The sequence below is a fragment of the Sander vitreus genome, chromosome 5 (assembly GCF_031162955.1).
Source record: "Sander vitreus isolate 19-12246 chromosome 5, sanVit1, whole genome shotgun sequence".
Taxonomy (NCBI): Eukaryota; Metazoa; Chordata; class Actinopteri; order Perciformes; family Percidae; genus Sander; species Sander vitreus.
The window spans coordinates 17,864,068-17,888,483 of record NC_135859.1 but is presented as its reverse complement, the minus strand read 5'-3'; the positions used below and the strand labels follow the sequence as shown (position 1 = coordinate 17,888,483).

Here is a 24,416-nt window from a genome sequence, read left to right as displayed (position 1 = left end):
AAGTGGACTTTTCCTATAACTACGTTCCTTAACTACTTGGTCGGAAAGCGGCTTATGCGGAAAAGGGAAAAGACCCTGCCCTGAAGTAGGAGCTGAAAGAGTTACAGGAACTGTGGCCAGAGAAACTTAATAATCCCCAAATTAGTCCAGTCAGAACACGAGAAAAAAAGGGCTCTAGGAACGTTATGTTCTAGGAACTGCAAAAATCCCTCCGGTCGGAAAGTGGCAAGTGAAAATGATGTACGAGTTCCACTACATAGATAGGAACTAAAGTTGTATTGGGATGACAGGGAGTTTGGCAATAGTTACTTATGAAACACCTGCTTTGTTGTAGATATATATCTTATATCACATACTGCTTCATGTGTATCATGACTGAACACCAACATTGGCGTGTTTCCTGGAAGGCTGTTGGATGAAAGTTAAATATTACTACTAATACAATATATATTTTATGGGTTAGAATGCAACATCATAATGAGGAAAGTTGTTATCCATTTCCTCCTCAAACAGAACTGATTTTTGAGTTGAATTATAGCCTTGGAGTTGATATCTGCAACAATAGTAATTGCTGCTGTTGCTGGAAGAAAAGAAAATGCTGAAAAACTGAAAAAGAGTAACTCAAAAATAAGTTTTAGATTCAGACGTTGTACCTATAATACAGCAGTAAAACTTTGCATCACGGACCAGTTTTTAAATTTCCACCTAGTTGTCAGTGAGTGCACGTCTCCCTTTAAGTGCTCTGCCTGGGGCATGTGTCTTTGTCCTAATCAATCTGATCGAGTGCTGAAAAACTAAAAGTTTATAAAAGCTATGATCCGAATTTTAATGATGTCATTCCCTTTCATGAATTTCATGAAGGAAAAAAAACCTCAATGAGCTTGAAAACAGGGAACCTAATGTTTTGGAAAGTAAGAAAATGAACAAAAATGCTAATGTATGAAATAATACTGATGAATACACTGTCAACAATGAAAACTGAAAACAAAACAAAACATGAACAGATTAAACATTTTAATGAGAACACTTAAGTAAAAAAAAAAAAAGATTTTCAAAACTAGGACTTTGAGTAACATTAATAATGCATTGTCACAGATATGTCACAGGTACACAATAAAAACAGCTTTTATTCGAGGGGTGTCTGTGTGTGTGTGTGTTAGTGTGTGTTTACTACCACACAGTCTAAAGTCAATTCAAGTCATCTTAAACAATGACCAAGAATACTTTTTGTTAACCAAAAAAGGGGATTCATCAACCTTTATTACAAATCATCAAGAACCATAACCAGTTGACAGTACAACAATTCATCTAATACTGTAAATGCTTAAGCTGCAGGTATGAAAACCCACACAAATAGAATAAGAATCTTAAACATTATATTTGCGGTTCATTATTAGAAACCAGCACCACCAGAATAACCTTTGAGTTTCATCAGGTAAGGTTCAGAGACAGACAGACAGGAGGAGAACCCAGAAATCTGATCGGCCTTAACACAAGTACAGTTTTGGCTCAATATGATTTACCATTTCAGACACATTCCTGGTTCTGCAGTGATGCCGTCAGTTCGTTTTCATTTTTAACAGTTATTATGTGAATACAAACCAAATTGATTGACTCATTGGGTTTGTTTTACATTTTTTCTTGGGTTGACTGAACATGCAGTTCTACTCCCTAATGTGATTCAATATCTACATTTTGAACAAAATCCCTTTTCTGAAATAATTGAAAGCAAAACCGCCACAGCTCTGATTTGCACCACAGCAGTTTGTAGTCTGTCTGCCTGTCAGAGACCTTTGCCTGCACATGAAACATAACAGAATATTTTCTGTACTGTCGTTGACCTTCTGTGTTGAAAGTGTAGAGCAATACTTAGGTTGATATGCATTGCCATCATAATGGAATGACAAAGAGTGGAAACTTCTACAAATCTATTTCATTTGACAACAGTAATATGTCGGGATGCACCGATAGAGGTCAATGATAATTATTGGACAAAATTCCCTTTATCTGGGTAACATATGGTATGTGGAAGACCAAACCAACACAGAAGAATTGCAGTTCCCTGCAACAAATATTTCAATTATTTTATCCAGTGACAACAAAGTAATGGTGGAGCCTTAAATTGTTCTGTCACAGTAATGGATGGAATCAATACTCAGTTTTGGGCAAAAGTTTCCAGAGTCCAGAATCTGCATCATGAGTGAAGAATGGGCATCGGTGCATCCCTAGTACCACAAATTCATTATAACTCACTGCAGCGTTTCCTTCCCTGCAGAATGCTCCGGAAGGAATGACTATCGACTCGTCTTGTAGTACCACTGGAATGAATTAATGCTGTCTGGGCTTACATTACGAATGAATGGCATTCTCTTACACACACACTGATAAAGACAAACACACAATATTCAGTAAATGTAATGAGGTGATTTTGGTTAGTAACGTGCATCAGTCTTGGGATACTGTGACACAGTAGCACCTAACTAACTTCAAGTGGTGGCTGATATACAGTATGTGTCTGAATTCATGTTTATTAATGTATGTGTGGGGTACATATGTATCCTTGTGTGTGTGTGTGTGTGTGCGTGTGTGTGCGTGTGTGTGCGTGTGCGTTTTTCTTCCCTACACAGCCGAAGTCAGCCCAGACAGACATTATTTTCACATAACTGAGTGAGCTTCTTTTTTTTCCTTTGACGTATATTTACAGGCAGAAAAACCAGGGCCTTTCCTACTGTATATTAACTTTCCATCTGTTTATCATTAACACTGGAAAGAGAGGAGGAAGAGGAGCCAAAATAAAAATGCACACAGACGTATTCAGAGATTCACAGGCTTAGTGGCTCCTGTTTTAAGCTATACTTCCTACACTGGCAACAAAAAAAAGAAGGTTCAATTATTTTGGCATCGATGCTTTGGTCACAAAATACCGACACTTTTATTCTTTTGTTTGTTTTCATTTGTTCGTTTGTTCTTGAAATAAGTCCCAGTCATTTTACACCCTGACGACGTGTGTGTGTCCCAGTACAGAAAAAAGGTAGGTTTGTTGTAGTCCTGTCATCGCACCTCCGATGCAGTCCCTTTAAGAGGCACAGATTTTCTTATAAATTATGTGACTGTGAATGAGTGGGCAGGGGGGTTCAAGAAGGAGGGGTGCCCCGTGTGCCCCCCACATCCCCCCGCGCTCCCTTAACGCCCAGTGAGTACGTCCCGTCAGCCCTTTTGCGAGCACGTTCTGCAGCAAAGTTGCTGCAGCACTTTCCTCTGGCAAAGATTGTTCTTTTTAACAAGCACACAGAAACTGCCTTCTGCCCAAGATTCTTCATTTGCTTTCCACAGACCAGGAAGAAGAGATACAAGGGGAGTTTGGAAGAAGGGGAGGGGGAAAACACACACACACACACACACACACACACACACACACACACACAGCATGCATGTGGAAACACACACAAACACACAGGGCACAATCATAAGAAATGGTTGAATGGCAGACAGAGCCATGTAATTGGCCAAAAGAGATTTCAGGTGACAGGAAGAGTTTTTTGATCCAATCACAGGTGATGTTCATCGAGGTGGAAAATTATTGTTGTCCAGTGGAGTGATTGGATCCATGTCGGGAGAGAGGAAAAAACAAAAAAAGGGATTCAGGAGTAAACAGACAGAGAGAGAGAGAGAGAGAAAAAAAAACATCACACAATTAGCAAATTGAAGATTTTTGAAATTCACAACTTGGTGTATCACAGAAAACTTAAAGTGGACCACCAGTCTGTAAAACTGTAAGCCAATTATTTAATTTATCAACAGCATTTCAACGTGCCAGCCATGTTTGAGCTTTGGTTTAGGAAGGTTGGAAACAGACTGAGGGTGCACTTTAAGTAAGGTTCTCATCATCAACAGAAAGGTCACACAGTGAAAACATTTTTCTCCTCAGAGCTTTATCTCATCACAAGCTGGAAGACTTGTTGGCCAAGGGTTCATTTTAACTACAAGGTCATGGCTAGAGCAGCAAATCACACACTGCAGTTGAAGCCTCATAATCACACCATCGCCTCAGCCAGTTAGTGAGAAACAGGAATATTTACACAAAAGATTAGTAAGCCAAACATGCAAAATCCAGAAAAGACTAGACCATAAAGCACACAGCAATGAAAGAAAGAAAATGCAAGAGCAAGTAAAAATCATAAAATTATTGTAGAGGAGTAGGAAAAATAAGAAAAATGTAAGTAGATGCTTTAAGAAACCTTTCAGCCTATGCAGTGTGACATAGTACAGTAAAAACAACCAGGAAAACAGTGAGTTTATGTTAAAATAAAACGACAAGAATGTGCAAGTCTATAATCCCAGAGAGATTTTAAATTAGTAATATGCAAACATGAATGAGACCTTTAAACAAAGACCATGAAAGGCAAAAGCAAGGACAGACCGCCATCCTGCTCTGAGGCAGTTTGATTCAAGAAGTTAGTACAAAGCTAAAAAATTAAAAAGAAATCCACAGATAAATCTTAATTGAGCTACCTTCTGCTCTCATTTGTTATACCCTGTGGGATATAACACAATTTTATTCATCTGGAGATACAAATACTCCCAGGGAGAGTTGAGATGTAAATCCAAACCTCTGAGGCTTTTGGCTCTTTAATTAGCAGGTATTGTTAAGACCACAATTTGTGTACTTTTGCAAACATTTTGCAAGAAATACTGTTTGCATTATAAAGCGTGTTTTTTCCCGTTGTGACTCTGTCCAATTCAATGCTCTAGCTGGTTTAAGCCTTCACAGAATTTTCACTCCGGACCATACTAGGATGCATTATGACTATACACTGCCTGTGAGAGACAGTGCAAAAAGTATAAAATAAACACATTGAGGCCATCTTGTAGATGAGAAAGCTGACAACTCACCATCTTTGCAGATGGTGCTGACCACACAGGCTCCTGCCTCCAGATTGTAACCACTGACACAGCTGCTGCAGTTACTTTCACCGGGCCCTGAGCACTCGTAGCAGCTATGGTCACACCTGTCGATGGTTGTATGAAGAATTAGATACCAGTCTATGCAGCACTATACTGTGCTCACATATCCTCTTGAAAGTTAGAACTGTCCTTTATGGATATTCAGCTGTCTTTCACTAGTTTTGCCTGTAAAGTGATTGCTTTTCTTCAAAGTTTTGTCACAGTAGAGCTTTCCTTTCACATTTCCAAAAACAAATCCTTTCAACACAGTACTCACTCATAAATATTTGTGCTTTATGAGACCTAAAATATACTTAGAATCTTTTTGCTGCGGTATTAGATGTGTTATTTTTAGGAAGTGTGACCTAGTTGGTTAGAATACATACATATCCGATTTTACGTAAATAACTGCAAAGAGAGAAAACCATTTGTAAAATAAAAATGAAACTATACATTGTATTTACACTTATATGATCAACCTCAGCACAAAACTTAATACTATCGGCTTTCAATAAATTGATTTCCTTGTTTATCTTTGTAGACTGGAGATCTACAAGTTCACTGTGTTGTCGAGGTGTTGGCAGGTGTGCTGACTCACTTTTTACAGGACCTCTGCACCTGCCCATTGTCTGAGGTCTGCTCTGACAGGTAGTAGCCAGTGCTGCATGTTAAAACACACCGCCAGTCCTCAAGTAAGTAGCCGTCTGCACACTTTGTGCATGCCTCTATACCTGTGCCTTAAAAACACATAGACACACACTTAAATCAGATGACAATGTCTGCTAAACAACAAAAGAACACACTGACCTACGTAATAAATGGTATTCTAATAAATATTATGACTTCCTACCTGCACATGTGGCACAGGCCGGATGACAGGTTTCACAAGTCCTTTTGTGGCCGTTGTAATAAGTCCCTGGGTCACACGTCATCTGACACTTGCTTCCTTGAAGACTAAAAAGAGAAACAGAAAAAGATAGACATCCATACCATTACAGTAAATAAATAGCTGTTGTGTTTCAAAACTGCAAATCAGTTAAAGATTTCCTGTTAAAAGCCAGCTGCTACTGAGCAATTTTCTTTCTGGACAAATATTTAGGAAGAATGAGAAAACAACTGCTGTACCAGTGATATCATGTGGGTGTACACATCAGCTGCAGGCCTAGTTCACTTTGGCACTGATGTACAGGAATATAAGGCCTTCTAGATTTAACCGAGTAGTTGTATTTGTTTTTGAATTTGTTGTTGTTTTGAAGAAAGATATACAAGAGATTTTGTACCAGATGTAGTGGTTGAGGTCAGTTAGGAAGTAGGTTTGGAGGTTATAAAGTCAGTTCTGTGAAGTCACAGTGAGGACAGGTTGGTGAGCTTGCCGCGCTAAACTGAAAAACAGCTGGTCTGTGTTAGCTAACGTTTCCCAGAAACAATCTTGTCTGGTCCTCTCTTCCTCCTCGGCTCCTAACTGACTATGAACGGTATACTGAATGGGAGACTGTGTGTGTGTGTGTGTGTGTGTGTGTGTGTGTCTTTCTGTGGTCACGCTTGCATTCAGAGGAGATTATGGCTTACAAGTGTCCCCACCTCCACCTCTGGCTACACTGAACACTTAAAGCTGGGTTCAAGACCGCAATATGTTAAGCACTTCACAAGTGTTTCCTTCATGACCTATCAGGAATTCCAGCACTTTGAAGCGCCCTTATCCTTTGTCAGGTCGTGTAGTTGGGGCAGTTTAAAGAGGCTACTGTGGGAGTGGACAGAAAATGAACTGCAACATGTCTGCGTGGTTAACTAAATGGCTTAGATCAAAGGTTCTTCAAAGTGATGACCACAACCTAAAATGGGCAACAGCGCCACTTCTTGTTGGTCTCCGCATGACATGAGTATATGTGGGCTTTAATAAGCTTGGGTCACAGGGTGAAACTGTTTACTCAATTTGGGTCCCACGTAGAAAACAGTTGGGAAGCCCTGGTTTTCTGGTTCATGCTGCAAACCCAAACCAGTGTAACACAATATGCTGGTCTAAATTAGCAACCTACTCCAGCATTAGAGTGAATGAACACAATAGGTTTTTATTCTGAAACCACAACACTGACATTCAAGCCAAATGAATGCAAAAAGACAAAACCTTGGCTCTTTGTATGTATGACAGAGGACTATCTGTAATGGTAGATCTTCAAACAAACAAGCTGTGATTAATACTAGCACGTCTGGTAGCAACAGCTTCAAGATTATATTGAAGCGCCCCATAGTCACATGGACACCATTTTGCTAAACAATATTTATATAATTTATCAATATTTTAAACCATATATGTATGTGAATTGCATATGAACCAAACTGTTCATATACATGGGGAACATTAAGGGCGGCTTTGGCTCAGCAGGTTTGAACCCCAGCTCCTCCTGTTCACATGTCGAAGTGTCCTTGAGTAAGACACGGAACCCCAAGTTGCCCCTGATTGTTAGGCCAGCACCTGGTGCTTTGGATAAAAGCAATGTGTAAATGCAGACAACTAACATTAATGCAGGAGATATGCTTGAAACAAACCTTTTGTACGACTTGTCATCTGACCACATTTATAGACAGACGTGTTTTAGCCGTTTCAAAGAGCCTCACTTGAAGGTGGACCGAAAAGCCTGCCATCATAGTGAGGGGGTGAAAGGCGGACACTCTGATAATATTTCCTTGAAGAGTTTGAGTTCAAACACTGATTACTGTACTTTTTCGCCTCCACACAACTAGCCAATCGCTGTTTGAAGTGGGCGTGAATGTTGGACTGTCGGTTGTGGAAAGTTGCAAAAGTAAACACAGCCCCCCTATGTCTAATGTCAGAAAGGTGTCAGGAGAGGGGGGTTTATCCAAAAAGCACTTCCATTTAAGCAGACCTTAGCGTTGAAGTGGTTAAGTAGTTAAAATAGAGCCACTATCCAGCGTTGCTGCAAAATAGTGTTCAGTCAAATCCTCAAATGGTTTCTGTGGCAGTTAAAAGGAAATGGTCATTTTTATGTGTTTGCAGCAATTCTAACTATACCGTTACTTTGGTCAAAATTTTAACACTAAGATATAAGGTGTATAATCACAAGACACAGCAAGACTGAAATCACTTCCTGCCAAGACCCGTGACTCAGGCATTGCTTAGCGTGACCACCAGCTTACCTCATTCCAGGTTTACATTCTGTGCAGATATTGGAGGTGGTGCACTTCTTACAGTTCTCTGGACATCTCCTGCAAATGTTGGAGTCTGAAAGACATAGGGAGACCCAGTCATACGCAGAAGTCTGGCTGCATTTGAAATTAAGAAAGGGAGCAGAGGAAGAAGACAATGATGAAGAGGAGGATAATGGGCGAGGAAGACCAGTGCGAAAAGGAGAGAGAATAAGTAGAAAGAGCAGATAAACAAAACGGGAGGACAAAAGGCAGGGAGAAGAACTGAAATGTCAAAAGGCTAAAGCTGCAGGGATAAAAAAGAAGAAGATTGAAGTGTTGGTGAGGAAGGATAGGAATGTAGATGAATATTTCAAAAGATAGACTAAAGGCAATGACACGCTTTAACACAATGCACATGGACACTTCCTCCTTCAGCAGCGATGAAGATTGCCAAAAAGATCTGTGAATTAACTTGTGTTTTATTACTTCTAGGAAACCATTGCATAGACTATGACTATTAATCAAAACTGTAACTTCTACATTTCCAAACATGTTTGCTTAGTATGACACAACCATTGTGGTTTTGTTTGGGAAGTCATATGGTGAGGACGAGACTGAGAGTAACTGAGGATTGTTGGTTAGATTTTCAGGAATCTCCACCCACCAGGGTGGAGGATGAATATGAACGGGTCACAGACTGATTTCCATGAGAAGAAAATGCACTTTTACATTGTCTTTAATGAGAAATGGAGGTCAAAATTGAAATTGTTGAACAGATTAGTCAATCATCATCAGTTTTGATCATCAATTATTTGTTGTTTCAGGAATTCAAAACTACATAAAACAAAATCTTGTTCCAGCTTCTCAAATATGAATAGTTTCTGCTTTTCTCTGTTTTATATCACAGTATGTTGAATATCTTTGGATTTTAGACAGTTGGTTAAACAAAACAAGCTAATCTGAAGATGACACCTTTGGCTCTGCGAAATTGTGATGGGCATTTTCATAATTTTCTGACATTTTTCACACTAAATGATAAAGCACTTTATCAAAAAATAAGAAAGACATTAATAAATCAGGAAAATAACCATTAGTTGCAATCCTGGTCGAAATGTCTTTTGTGGGTTTGTGAGGTTGTAAGACACTGTGCTTACATGGATTTTAACTTTTTTACACAAAAGTCAAATAGCAGTAGTATACCAGTAGTGAAATCATTACATGAAAGTGTCCATGTATTGACGAAGGCAGGAATTCACCTCAGCTTGCTGTCAGACTGACGAAAAGAAAATAAACTCTAGATAGCTCATTTAACACAACACTCAGCAGTGCCAACATTTCAAACAAAAAAAGTATCCACTACATCTTGGCCTGTTGAAATGTTATGATTAAGCTTGGATCAGTAGATCCAACATATCTGCTGCCAGAGAATCTCAGAGCTGCCAGGACTTACGCTGTCTTGGCTGCAAACCAATATATAGACATAATTATAAGTTATACATAGTTTAAGTCTCTCATTCCTGCTTTACTTTCATCCAGGCTGGCATACATCTTGAACATAAGACAAACCAGTAAGTATATACATACAGAACATACTGCATGTTAACCCCACTGCACTACTGTTTATTATAAACCCGAAAACAAGCTGACTTCTCTTAAACATAATCCATACATAATTATCATGCAGATCTGTTTTATTTCATGATCTAATCCACTTTAAACTGGTGAAAGAATCTGCTTACTAGCCCAAACTTTTCAGTACTGTTCGGTTCAGCAAATGCGTAAAAATAAACATCTGGCTAGACAATGCGTCAAGGATACAACAGCATCACTTTTTTGTGATGCAGGTCACACACAAATCCAGTTTGTTTCCAGCACTGATGGTGGTATTTTGTGGATTACCTTCCCCACTGAGAACAAAATATTCAGCTATTCTTTAATCTTATGAACTTCACACTTTGAGAATTCGACCAATGGGCAGCAAAGTAACAATGAACTTGGAAAGATAAATCATTGACCCTGTGTGGGCATGTAGCAATCACAGCTAAACCTGACTTTGCATTGTTGGAGGCATTAGAAAACAGAAAACAGACGCAAAGTACAAAACACTATTAAAGTCAGAAGCAGCTTATAAAATCCTCAAGGTGGGACCAAAGAACAATGAAACAAGTTCTTGACTGCATGGTATACTTTCATGTGTGCACTCATTAGTTAAGAGTTTGTACATTGTGGAGCCAGTTTGGCCAGGAGTGAAACGTACCATGGTCGAGGTAGAAGCCGTCGCCACAGTTTGCGACACACGTGTTGGAGCCCTCGTTGAGGTGGAAACCAGTCCTGCATGTGGTGCACTGGTCGCCACGGCTACCAACACAGGTCTCACACAACGAGGAGCACTTCTTGCAGCGCTTCCTATCATCACGGAAAAAGCCACTGGGGCACTCCGACACACACATCCTGGAGAGAGGTGATTGAAGGAAGAGTAAGGAGGGACACAGGATGAAACAGAGCATCAAAAAAGGCAAAAGTGGAAGACAAAGAAAGGACAATTTGTAATTCTTACAGACATATTCAGGTTATAGTTTAAGATGACTGTAGAGACCAAATAAAGACCAAATTGACCTCATTGTTCCATGATTAACAACCTCTATCACAAAGCTCAGTATAATGTTAACAGGCTCAAAATGTAAAACAAAAAAACATATGCCTCTTGTTACAGGGTATTTAGGCATTATATTTTGTGTACTAGAGGGACTAAGTGTGTGCGTGCGGGTGCTATATAGTGAACAGGTGCAACATCTGTTGGATAACTCCACAGCCCTCCGTCACACCCCTCATTTCACCCTCCCTTCCTAAGGGGGAAAATATCACCAAAATCGTCAAGAGCACAAATACACACACACACACACACACACACACACACACACACACACACACACACACACACACACACACACACACACTCCTTAAGCCTTATTCACACACTACAGAGTTTGCTGCCAAGAAACACATATTGCATGTGTGAAACACATAATCCACATGTGCAGGTGTACTCTGCCATGCGTTTTTCCTCCAGCTTCAACACCATTTCTCTGCTACACTGAAATGATTATTTAACCAATACAGATTTTAAAAACACTTTAATGTAGGAGCAACAAGGACTTGTACTAAATGTGAGAAAAACTTTAAACAGCATTTTCCTGCCCACACTTTCAGGGCAAGCAGATGTGAGTGATTGAGTCCTTGAAATTGTGTAGACAGGAAATTGTGGTAAAAGAAATTTAAAGGAGAATGTAAAGTTGTTGTTTTTTTCAACGTAACTCTTATATTTGTATTATTGGTCATCATTCCCAACAGATATGGTTGTGTTTTAGTCACCAAATGTATTACTAAGATCTGTGGACGTAGCAACATTTGCTTCAACAGGGCAAAAAAGTGGTCAGACAACCACAGGGGCTGTGATTCACTATGGTGGACATAAAACCATAAGTGAGTACACCCAAAATGTTGGTTACCTTTCATGCCAATAAAGCACATGGATATATATATTTCTACATTACAAATGCATGAAACAGATTCATATACACATACACACCCTCCCACAATTACTGTTCTTTTGAGAGTTATGATCTTTGTGCGTACGATTAGGGCTGTAGCCACTGAGGACAAAAAAAGGCCATGACTTTAGTATGTTTTTCTTGGAACACCCGGTCATAATTTGAAGTTCCACATAGTGGGTTTTTGGAAGGAGAGGATAAGAGATACATAATTGAATAAATACAATTAAAGAATTTATTCCTGGTGAAGTAGAAAACTTTAAGACAATCATGTAGACTCCTTCAACAGACAATTTTATAAAAAAAAATTACTTAAACATAGAAAATTGTAAGAAATGTATAGAAAACTTCCAAATTATCTGGAAGACTCATTAAACGTATGACCTGAGTATTTCTAAAATTCTGGCTACAGCTCTGTATACAATGTACACACATGCTCACAGAGGTGCAAAAAACCCTCTGAAGTTTCAAAGACCCACATACCTTTTGGTGAGTCTAGACCATCAAAAACATATGGAGGGATGTAATTATCTAAACATTAAACACCACCACCATCCCTACTCCTTCCTCCCACCACTACCCCAATCATCATTCATCAATTGCTCCCTGTGGTGGAAGAAAAGGGCAGGACACCTCTAGAAGTGGGCTAATGATAAGGCAGCACTTAAGCTTGCACATTCCCATGCACCTGCATCGGTCTGCCTTTTATTAGTGCAGAGACTACGTGCTACACAAAGGCAATTACAACAGACTTTGATCCTAATTGGATCCTATGGGTGCACACAGATGTACACACACACACACAAAGGGGGGAAAGGAGCGAATGAACATGAAATGATCGACAGGAAACAGCATTTCTGACAAAGTCAAATTAATCAGGTCACCACCTGCGCTGTTTGTTAACCTTATTCACATTAAGCTCACCAAATAAAAAGGGGCGAGCACTGACCCGTGGCCTTAAATGGTGGCAAAAGGGAAGTTCTTAATGATCCTCAGCAAGTTATAGCACTGATGAGTACATCAAAGAGATTATGTGCTACATAATCAGAATGTGACTTTCTGAATTCAGAACAAAAATTATATTACAACAAGAAAGAGATGATGTCACGTAGTTGTAAAAAATAACAGCAACAAGGTACTGTACATTAACTTGTTGCCTTTGAAGTTGTGAATCCTACTGTGGAAACCTTTTAAAAGCACCTCAAGACCCACCTGTTTACACACTGTGTCTCTACTGCTTTGGTCTTTTGTTGTGATGTCTGATCTTAACATGCTACAGTATATACCGTAAATACATTTGAGCCTTTGTCACTTTGATGTAAGAAATATACTGCCTACATCACAGCACATCTAGCTTTCTGTAACCATAGTTAGCCAATTATGTGAATATTAATGTTTATGCCTGCTTCTTAAAAACATAATATGATGCAGAGGTCCAAATAAAGATTTTGGATTTATTGTAAGAAAATTGTTAAACAGCCTCCGAGAGATTAACTGCGTGTTCCCTCTCTACACCCTGGACTGTGTTTCCTACTCTTCAAAGTTCCATCTATAACCAAATAAATACTTACAAAAGATTTGTTTTATTTCACAAGTCACCAGATATAGTAATTTGGTTGTTGCATTCACACAAAAACATGCCCAGTAAATGCATGTGGGAATGCTGATTATTAAATTCTTTCAAGCAAATTGGACTGTTACACACGATAGGAATATACTGTAGCCTTAAGCTGGTTAAATCCAGTTATCGTGGATTGGTATGTACCTACTTTACTGCACCCTTCTGATTGAGATCCTCTAATAAAGCTAATATTGATCCCTCTTTTTATTTGGCTGTCTCTGAACTCCCAGAGGACACACTATTTAAAACAATCAGATGTCGTTGAAATCACATATAAGCCAGACGCATCTTCTATCTATAGCTTTGTAGCTCAGGAGCACTTTTTAAATGAAGAAGGGGAAAACAAATTGGTTCTGGTGAAGTCCACAGAGCAATTATGTTTCCATCTTCATGTATACTTTGACAATCTAATAAACTGTCTATAAAAGTCAGAAAGGATAGTGACACTGAGTGGAATTATATTCCAAATGTAATAATACCACCTACGTTTTGCTATACATAAGCTCAGAACAAAAGAATATTTTGCACTTTCACTGTCTATTTCATTAGACAGGTGCGTCGTAGAGAGATAAGTATGTCAAAAGTTGCAAACAAACTTCCGCTCACTGTCTATCTCTGTTTCTGTGCTTGACCAGGATAGTGTGCAGAAATGTATTTGCAGATATCCATAAGCTAAAATATGTACAATATGTGCTGTAAAGTACTTCAAACTGTTTGGGTTATAAGAGAGACAACTTTTGCCTTTTTTGATCCGTTTAAAAAAAAGATTGGAAAAACAAAATCCTTTCCCACTATTCCCAAGTACAGTCAATATATTTTTGCTTTTATGTTCTCCAACACAAGAACAATATTCTACTTAATGATGATTTCTTGAGCATTCTGACCTGGTGTTGTTCTTGAACTTGAGGAAGTAGTGGAGGCAGTTGATGCAGTGATGGGGTCCAGGGCCTTCACAGCCATTCTCATTGCATTCAGAGTCACAGGGGCCTGGAGACACACAGAAGTAACAGTGTAAAGAAGAAGTGATAACCGTAGGAATAGGTTTTATAGTCTAATAACTTATTATTATTATATTAAATATTAACTGAGTTTATGCATTTATTAATGTCATTGTATTGCACCCTTTAATAATACCCCTATTCATTATGTGTCAGTACAACTTACTATCATTGTGACAGGACAGTAAAAATAGAAGCTGCCAAAGAATTACATTACTTTGCAATGCTGCTGTAGCGAACCTGCCTGTCGGCTCTGGATTTATTACTTACCGTTGTACTCCTCTGTGAACTCCTCATCGGTGGGCGTCAGCATGTCTGTGGAGCGGGGCTTTTCGCTGCGCAGAGGCTGCGAGTATGGGTGCGCAGAGGTACCATACAGCACCAGTGACCACTCCTTCAGCTTGCCTGAGGAAACAGAAGCATTGTAAAAGTCTTAGACACAGATCCACTTCAGTCTGTCCTGATGGCGAGCAGATGAATATCCTTTTATACTTTAATTTGTATATTTGATATAGAGTTTACATTATGGTCAACAAAAAACAGATGTGTAAATATGTTAACTGGGACAGTAGGTCAACCATCTTTCACTACTCTCTATACTATTTATATTATCAGGTATTTTCAGCTACCATAAGTAGATTATATTACTCTTATTAAACTCTTAATGATACACATGAGAAGACTAGGCACAAGTTAAATGGGATTTTAGTGATCAACGTAACAGCTTTTTAGCAACTGCTACTCTCCTGTTGAGGCTTTATTATGTTGTTAAATTAGTGGGTCATTTGAGTAGTTAAGTTCACTGCCTCCAGAGCAACATGTGTGCTCCTGCTGGTCCTACACTTAGTCCAGACAAGACTTTATCCTGTGTCTTCCATTTCTCTCTGCAAATTAAATCAAATTTAAACAAAAAAAAACCAAATGGTATGGTATGGTTATGTCTGATACGTTTTTTTATTAAATATATTAGCAACACTGTCATACCAGGTACTTTCTGGCTACGGAGTTGAGAAGGTGAATCATAGATCTCTAGGACCCAGTCGCCTGCTGCCTTCTCTCCCCAGCAGTGGGTGGTCATAAACTCCCAGTTCTTAAAACCCTCCATGGAGTGATCAAACAACCTGCACATGAAGACCACACACACACACACACACACACACACACACACACACGATGAGGAAACAACTTAAGGACCGCAAATACCTTTTGCAACTACTTAACCAAGTGCAATCACAGTCTCTAATGAACTGTGGACAAACAGTAAAGGACTGTGGTTTATTTGAGGTGAACATGAACTAGGTACATACAGCGCAGCGCTTACACTGTCTAACCCCCTAGGTTACCACATTTTATAGTGATTCAGCCCAGAGTGTTAACAAAGCAAGCACAGACAAGTGAATCAACATTTCTTGACAATAATGTAAATGTATTTAAATGTAATAAACAGACATCTCATTTAGCCTCTGTAAGTATTCAACCCCATGAGTCATAACATTTCTAATTTAGAAGCACCGTGCCATATTTTTAGTCGAGACAAAAAAGCTGAATTGTTAGTCTCCTTACTGATTTTTCCAGCCTTTTCTTTGAATTTGCAAAAGTGGTCAGTAATATTTACCCCAAAATGAGTTATTCCAATTGAGGAAAACATTCTGAAAAAAAATAATCAATTGTATTTTGTCTCCCCTGTTCATGTGTTATTACAGTGCAGATACCATCTCACAACTTGTTTCTTTACCTGTTGGCAAGCAGCTGAGACTTGGTCCCTGAAGGTGAGGTCAGATTGATTGACAGGTCCCCACGGCGAGGGTGTGTGATTGTAATGCGTACAACCACATGCTCCAGGTAGATCACATGGTGGTTGGAGTTGTCAGTGCATCCTGTTGCCTTGTACACTGACCGAACCACATGCTCTGGACGGATAGTTCTGCAGGACAAGATGGGAACCAATCAAAAGGTAGACATGAAGAAAATACACAGAAAATACACACTAAAACAGAAATATCCACAGTTAGTTATTTCTGGGAGCATTGACTGTTACAAATGTGAATACGGTCTTTAATCAATACATCAAGTTATCAATCAGTCCACTGCTGGAAACAAGAAAGTCCACCTGCAATCATCTCCAGTAACAGAAAGTGGGAAAACCATAAATCTAAGTTATGGATATTAACCAAGGAGATTCGCTGGGTGTACAAGTACATTTCTTGGCAGCAAAATTTATCAAACAATCATCAACAACAAAAAAGCAAACAAAAATAGGATATCACTCAGATATACAGTAAGAGCAGAGCAGATGGCCAATCAGTTCAAACCGTGATATATAGATAAGTTACATATCACTCAAGATAAAACATGTCCTCTTTACAAAGCAGGAATACAAATTTTAAAGTAAACTTGTTGTGCATTTAAAGCTTTCCATTTCAAGGTTTAATTTAATAATTTTTAATTTAGAGATTGGAACCAGAGAGTTGGTGACTTAAACAACATTATCTTGAAAACACAGGATTGAGCTGCTGAATGTAACTCTGTGTGTGCCTTCAGCCATAATGTACCTTTAGTCTGTTTGCTCTTTCGGGGAGTGAGGTTAGGGACTGTGGCTATCTCCCTACAATGAGACATTCTGCTCAGTCAACTCTCACCAAAAATTCTGTTAGTAACCTACACTCAACATCAAGTTTCAATACACTGAGGTACCCCCCTAAAAGTAATCATGTGTTCTTTTTAAATTTAACCTCCTCCCAAAACCAAAAAACATGCACAATAGTCTATTTTCAGGTTTCATTTTCCCAAACCTCAACCAGCCAAAGAAACACAGAACCATGAGCATGATAAGAAAGACAAAGAACATTATTTGTACGCACAGCTCAGCAACAGCTCACTGAACCGCCAACACAAACATCTAATGACCCCTTGAATAACATCTGTGGTACAATATAATAGCAGTACAATGACAAAAACAGCGAAACATGGACAGATCCAGTACAGGAGACAATGAACACCATCTTGCCAGAGCCAGGCTTTCGAGGAGTCATAGCTGCTGCACAACAGTGAACACATAACTCACTGCAGTACTGAATTACATGTAGGGTTTATTTTCTGGAAAATAAAACCGAGCTGGTGAATTACACTTGCTAGCTATATAACATATTAAAGGATTACTATAATTATTTTGTGTAGGGTATAGGGCTGAAAGACAATTATTGCCAGTGACTTGTGCCATTTGATCCTGTGTTGGAAACGGTTTCATTTGATTATTGGTACAATGACAGTGATGACATTTTTAGGGCCTAAATGATAGAGCACAGATGTTTATCATTTAGACGAAAATGTCTTTTTCTTTACCAGCCAATAATTGTCATCCCAAGACAATTATTAGCTGGTAAAGATTGCCTTTAGCTGTGCGATGAAGCTTATTACTCATATATATTATACAACATATTACTCAAACTTAGCTCATAGATCAAAAAATGCCTCGTCATAAATACATGCTTTAATCATTCTGCTAATTGTTTTCTCAAAGGTTTAGTGGAAATGTAATCATCTGAAATTATGAGTATGTTACTGTGTTGACTATAGGATCAGTCTATTGATTATTAAATTCTAAAATACAAAATATACAAATTTAATGATTTCCATTAAGAAAATCTGTATATTTTAAACTACTAACATTGGTGAAAAAAAAATAATCACCTGTATCAATTAAATCAGCACATTAGTTTGAAAAGTGGTTTATTTTTTATTTAAATCAGTGCGTTATGATTTGTTTTTCCAAAATACCAGCAGGTAAACAATCCATAACTATTTCTCCATTTGTCCTTTGACTTGGCCTATCTCTGATCATTTACATAATTATTGAGGGAATAATAGTGAAAAAAATTAACATTAAAACTACTGAAAACAGGAAAATACACAGGGAAAATGTCATGAGCCCAAGCAGACATGATGGAATGAATAACAGAGAGAAAACACTGATTGTCTCGTTCGTAAGTAGTCCATGACTGTTTGGAAAGTGGAAAGCAGTAATGGCTGGGGAGTGTAAGGCTGATATCACAGCTCTGGCTTCTCCATGACACAACACAGATAACTGAACCATACGCATGGGACCGAGCAGAGCAGATGCACAGCTGATTACCACCAGCCTGATTGCACACAGATCAGGCAGCTTTCCTGGTGTGTGCTCAAAGTGGAGTGAGGCGAGCGATTGCAGAAAGACATTACCAAACGCAGTCAGAGGGGCCAGCCAGAGGGTGTGTGGGAACACAGCAGTGAGGTGACGGCTGCACTAATGTAGCAAGTTAGAAGCACAGAACACAAACACACATACAGTAGGCCTATAAACACACATCTGTGTATGTACCAACAAAGGAAAAGAGATGCATAGAATAGAACGCCCTCCAAAACACAATCTATATTTTAAAAAACAAAACAAAAAAAACATAGGCACTGTCACACGTTCATGATGAAAGTGAGCACAGAGACATTTGTGGCGTTTTTCCATTACATGGTACCTGCTCAACTCGCCTCGACGCACTGTGCGTCCGTTTTCCATTGCAGATTTTAGTACCGCCTGAAGGGCCATTCACATTGTACGCGCAAACGGCAGCGCTGCGCTATGAAACCCATTATTGTCAATGGCTTGCGCGCGCAATAACTGGTCTGCTGCTGCGCTGAGCAACGCGCAGCGCAAGCGGAATTTTGCGGTTAGGCCGCTCTTGCGCGTGCCACGGTAAAAGTTCAACATGGTTCAACTTTGACCGTGGCACGCGCAAGAGCGGCCGCAGTGCGCTGTGACGTGCATTCAAGTGACTGGAAAAAATAAACACAGAATACACATGGATCCACAAACGGAACATGGACGAGAGGTTGCTTTTGGCCGTCAGCGATCTCCCAGAGCTGTATAGGCTACGACACACATTCGAGGTCGTACAGAGACCTCGGACGCAAAACTATGCTTTGGAAGCATATTTCACCATAATAGGCATACCAGCTGTGTAGATTATTTTAGCCTCTTAATTTAAATCATTCAGGTTTGTGAAATCAACATATATGTCTCCACTGAAATACAATCCTATGTTACATTTTTTCTCAGTTACTTTGGTGCATTTGTCAAATCATAATTGCATTTGCACAACAGTGAGTGCATTTCTTAAAACAACCGGTGTAAACTGCACATTGACTGCATAGTGACTGACCTGAAAAATCGTGTATCTTGCTGGAAATCTTTTGTTTGTGTCCAAAGCAAGTACTTATACCAATGAATCAAACTGACAAGTCCTTACGCCATTGTTTATACCAAGATAGTGAAACTGCTTTGTGTTGTTGTCCATATTTAACAGTACACTCTGTAAGTATAGTCTAATGAACAATGCACATGAAACGGAGCACTATTCCCTATTACTATTGGAAGTACTTTTCCATATTGTCTTTTCTGGAGCCACACGTCAGGGAGAGACAAATAGCCAGACGCTCCGTTGTAGAAATGGGCTTTCGGAATGTTGTTCACATCCGGGAAATTGTAGGCCCGATTCTCGTCAGCAGACTGTCAAATTGCTCCCTGTTGAGCCGAAAGTACCCCTGGAACCGGTCACAGTGAAAGCGGAGCGCCTTCACCAGCCGGAATTCCCCCAACTGCTCTCTGGACCTGAGGGTCTCGTGCACCCACACCCTTCTTCCTGATGCCTTCCTCCGTCTTCTCCTCACAACCAGGGAAAGTGCCAAGGCTTTCTTTTGTTTCAAAGACAGAAACATCATCTCCACCAAATCACTGTGTATCCACAATGTCGCATGTACTGCACATCTGATGTAAACACCAGACGCAGACGTGACGTGCATTCAAATATTGGCGCATGTATGACGTAAATTTGCGCTGAGCCCGGCGGCAAGCACAACAAATATAGTTGGGAATAGGACAACCTAGCGGCGAGCGCAGCGCATGCCACGTACAATGTGAAACGGCCTTCAGCGTGGCTGGTCGTCATATATAGCGGCGCCGCAGTAAATTGCCGTGACCTAACCCGACACACACACACAGAACGTCGAAGGTGTGTTGTTGCCACAGCCAGAATACACATTTTGTTTCAAATGAAGCTGGAGGCAGCAAAAAAAACCCACAGTTGGCTAAACTATTTAAAAATAGTCTGTCGCTTTCACGTCACCTTTTGGTATCGGCTCATCTCGCTTGGAACCTCGACTGAGGTGGTACTAAAAGAAGTACCTGTTAGCAGGTACCAGGGACTTTTTTTTTGTAATGGAAAACCAAAAAAGGCGAGTAGAGTCGAGTCGAGCAGGTACCATGTAATGGAAAAGCGCCATTATACATTTAACTCAATAAAGTGATTTGTTAAGGGAAAAGAATATTTCATACTTTTAGGACAGTTTTGTACTGTGTTACACATTAAACATTTGAATGACTTTTTTGCCTTTGTTCCAAAAACAAAACAAAGCCTGGTGTTTACTTGTGATTGCCTACTTTTACTTACTTCTTTTCAAGCCTGTCATTTGGCTGGATGGACGAAGGGTAATTATGTTTATGAACAATGCTTAAGCTCCCAGTAACTGGACAAATGTTAGACTGACCATTTCACACATATCTAAGGCTACTCATAAGTACACTACACAGAAAAAGGAGGCTAACATGACAGGATTGCTTTTATTTCTTTCATGCAACAACAGTGGTAATCTCTCCATGAGCCAACATACGTTAGATGAGTACGAAGGTCTGAGCATGACTGCCTCTGACACAAGCTGACATAAGCCTCATATGGACCGACTTGTGCACTGGAGCAGAACAGACAGAATGACACTGATAATGCTGCAGTTGCTGGTCACCGAGCCTTCAACTGAAAGCAAACCAGTTCAGGGCCCAAGTTCAGCCAGCCTAACACAGAACAGTGCTCAGGCTTCCAACTGCATCTAGAATAACAAGCTGTGAAGCACTGGCTCTCTCCAAGTGTGTGTGTGTGTGTGTGTGTGTGTGTGTGTGTGTGTGTGTGTGTGTGTGTGGTAAAGGTCTTATGTGAGAACCACCCTGCCAGAACTAATGCTTGGCCCCTATCAAGGTACAGCTTGCACACAACCACCCTCTTAAACACATGCTGGTGCATAAAGCACCAGGGAAAGAAAAGAGAGAAAGATGTTTTGTCACATAATGTATATTATACACTTATCTGGCATTCCACTTTAAACTTAGATAGTCTACTACAATGAATATACCTGTTTAACTATGAAATGGCCATCCATTATTGTGGCACAGCAGTAGATTTCCAGAATTATTTTCTCTACATGCTGTTGGTTTGGCCCATTTAGGTCCAATTAAGAGAAATCCTAATGCTCCAAACTACAATGATATTTTAGACAATAGAGTGCCAACTGTGAGGCAACAGTTTGGGGAAGTCCCTGTCCACTTGAACAAAGTGAGGACCATGGAGAAATGGTTTTCCATGTTTAGTGTTGAAGAACTTGACATGCCTCCACAATGAGGTTTAACAATGACATATTGGTGTAATGTCTGCATGTCAACATCATTTGGCCATGTAGTGTATATTGAAATGCTAAAGGACACTCGTGGTTTAATAAGTTTTTTATGTGAATGTGATATATTTCCTATTCAATAGTGTGCTCAAAAAGTGGTCTGGTCACTTGGCAGCACTTACGATGTGTGTGTGTGTGTGTGTGTGTGTGTGTGTGTGTGTGTGTGTGTGTGTGTGTGTGTGTGTGTGCGTGTTACCTTATTTGTCGGTCTGCGCTCTCTACACAGACGTGCTGAGGAGGGACTTGCTTCCATCGCTCCGCCTCTTTCACCATTGCTTCAGCATCCATCAGACCAAAGCCGTATAGGTGGCTGACTGTAGGAAACAGTGAAAAGTCACAGCTGATCAAACCACACCAACGCTGACTCTACTGTTTGTCATACCAATGAGTTTTTTTTGTTTTTTTTAACGATTGTTTAGTTCAAACTCCTGAGGAAGATTTTGCAAGACTGTTGTCGTTACGTTATTACAGACTCAAAATGTGTCCCAAAAAAAGCAAGGATTCTGAGAATCAATTGCTTTAACAAGTATTCTCTACTGACTAATGAACATTTCTGAGGACATTTAAGGTAGTGTAAAAATGAAAAAGAAAGTTTGGAAACCACTAAACTTATGGGTACAGCAGCTCAAATATGAATTCCTCCCACCCCTCCTGCTCCTTCCCTGTTCTGTTTCTCTTTAGTTCCTCTTTGAAAAAACACTTGGAAAATCTCCAGGCACACTGGGCCTGCAGCCTGGCTGACCCCTAGCTCTCACTGTGTTGGTTTCTCTCCCTCATATATATATATACACACACACACACACACACACACACACACACACACAGGTATGCATATACACTTAAACACGCATTCACAAAGCTACAAAACAGCAACCACCACATGGACCCTGACAGATGGCAGCTGGTGGTAAACATTTTTGGAAACTGCTTATCATCCCTCATCTGATTGGAGAAAAATTCAAGTTCAAATTCAATTCATTTTTCTTTCAAACACACTACATCCCACTATGAATCTTAAATGGAACAGTTGCTTTGTATGTATGTATGTATGTATGGATGGATGTATGTATGTACTGTACATATGTGGGTGTATATGTATGTGGATGTATATGTAGGTGGGATGGATGGATGGATGGATGGAGAAAAGTGTCATGTGTACCATTGTAACCAGCAGCATTGGTCTTCCAGTCAGGGGCACTGAGATGTCCGGCTCTAGAGGTCTTTACAATTATGTGTTGAACATCTCTCCATGTTAGAAGAGGACTATCAGGGGAAAAACACACACACACACAAACACATTAATATATGTGTTGTAATGTAAAAGATGAACACATAACTGAGCGGGAACTAAGTAAATTGTCACATAAAGACCTACTTTCCTATGCACATACTCAAACAGATGCATACATTTTAAATAAATATGAAAATCTTTACACATGCACATACATAAATGACAAGGGCAAGCAGCACTAATGATTTAAATACAGGCATGATGATGAGAAAAAATGTTTTGAATAATCCATTATGATGTGAAAGGAAAAGTAGAACATGGAGAGAAAAAACAAATGGATGACGGCGAGAGTGGGAGAACGGACAGTAGGACATGAAGAGATACAGTATCCATCCTTATGGGAGTAAATTCAGACAACAGCATGGGAAAAGCTAGGTGGATGAAAGCTGATGAAAACTAAACTAAAAGGGGAGGGTTAAAAAAAAAGTGCATTGAACAAGAAAGCAGATAAAATGTAAAACATGGTAATATACAGTAGGTGGAAGATTACTGGGAGAGAAAATTACAGAGAAGCATAGATGGAGAGCATAGATGCCCGTTTATCCGTCACTAGTTTCTCAAGATCTCACGTGAGATCCATTACGAGATGGCAGCCATGTGCCTCAACTGCTTTGATGTCCAAATGCTACATTAAAAAGGGAAAAACCAGGAAAATGTGGGTCACCAAGTTTCCTGGGATTCCCTTCCATCTCATATGCCGGCCAGATGCTCCATTCCCTCCCCTCATGTCACTCCCTCACCATCTGAGACTTCCAGAATCTGCACTACTCTGAATCAGTTGACCTAAAACTAATATTTAAGGTTCTCAACCCAACATTTGGATTATAAAAAATAAAAAGATAGGAAGGTATGATGTGGGACAGAGACAGAAAGTAACAGGCAGCAAAACACACTGTGCCTTTGCCTGTTGAGTCACTTGCATAAGAGCAGGTTCTTTCACAGCTTCCTGTGATCTCTTAAACCAAAAATGCACTAGTAGACTTTTAAAATCCTTAACATCTGGACGAAGTCTCAGCATCACACATTTAGCTGCTAACTTTCACAGATTACAGTTAAAAGCCTGCTCCTTCACGAATGCACTTTATTCTATAAATGTTCTGTCAATTTCATCTGTATCTGTGGCGTAGCACTGCTGGGTTGGGGATAGGGTTCATTGCTGAGTGTGGTTGCCGAGTATCACTACCTTAACCAGGACAAGCTACAGGATCACATTTAATTTAGTCATACATGTTTGATAAAATCCTGAGGCACTTAAGGACACAAGGCTTTTTGATTCCTAAACTTTTGCACACTACAAGACAATGTGGGCCAACTGTCCCTGTTGACTTGCCCTA

The 24,416-nt window shown here is 39.7% G+C and overlaps 1 protein-coding gene across 3 annotated transcripts in view; it reads right to left on the bottom strand.

The window, feature by feature from the left end:
• Positions 1 to 999: 999 nt before the first annotated feature.
• pcsk5b (proprotein convertase subtilisin/kexin type 5b) overlaps positions 1,000 to 24,416 on the bottom strand; it is a 61,424-nt gene continuing 38,007 nt past the window's right edge. Inside the window, exons 10-22 of one of the 3 annotated variants that reach the window (XM_078250822.1) lie at positions 22,951 to 23,054; positions 21,988 to 22,105; positions 15,997 to 16,185; positions 15,246 to 15,382; positions 14,532 to 14,666; positions 14,148 to 14,250; positions 10,349 to 10,542; positions 8,101 to 8,185; positions 5,795 to 5,898; positions 5,543 to 5,681; positions 4,894 to 5,009; positions 4,513 to 4,535; positions 3,279 to 3,323 (exon numbers count right to left, since the gene is read on the bottom strand). In XM_078250822.1, the coding sequence (XP_078106948.1) occupies positions 4,522 to 4,535; positions 4,894 to 5,009; positions 5,543 to 5,681; positions 5,795 to 5,898; positions 8,101 to 8,185; positions 10,349 to 10,542; positions 14,148 to 14,250; positions 14,532 to 14,666; positions 15,246 to 15,382; positions 15,997 to 16,185; positions 21,988 to 22,105; positions 22,951 to 23,054 (1,438 nt within the window). In that variant the 3' untranslated portion in view covers positions 3,279 to 3,323; positions 4,513 to 4,521. Of the gene's footprint in view, positions 3,324 to 4,512; positions 4,536 to 4,893; positions 5,010 to 5,542; positions 5,682 to 5,794; positions 5,899 to 8,100; positions 8,186 to 10,348; positions 10,543 to 14,147; positions 14,251 to 14,531; positions 14,667 to 15,245; positions 15,383 to 15,996; positions 16,186 to 21,987; positions 22,106 to 22,950; positions 23,055 to 24,416 lie in introns of all 3 variants that reach the window. The other 2 variants (XM_078250821.1, XM_078250820.1) reach the window with 2 other exon arrangements.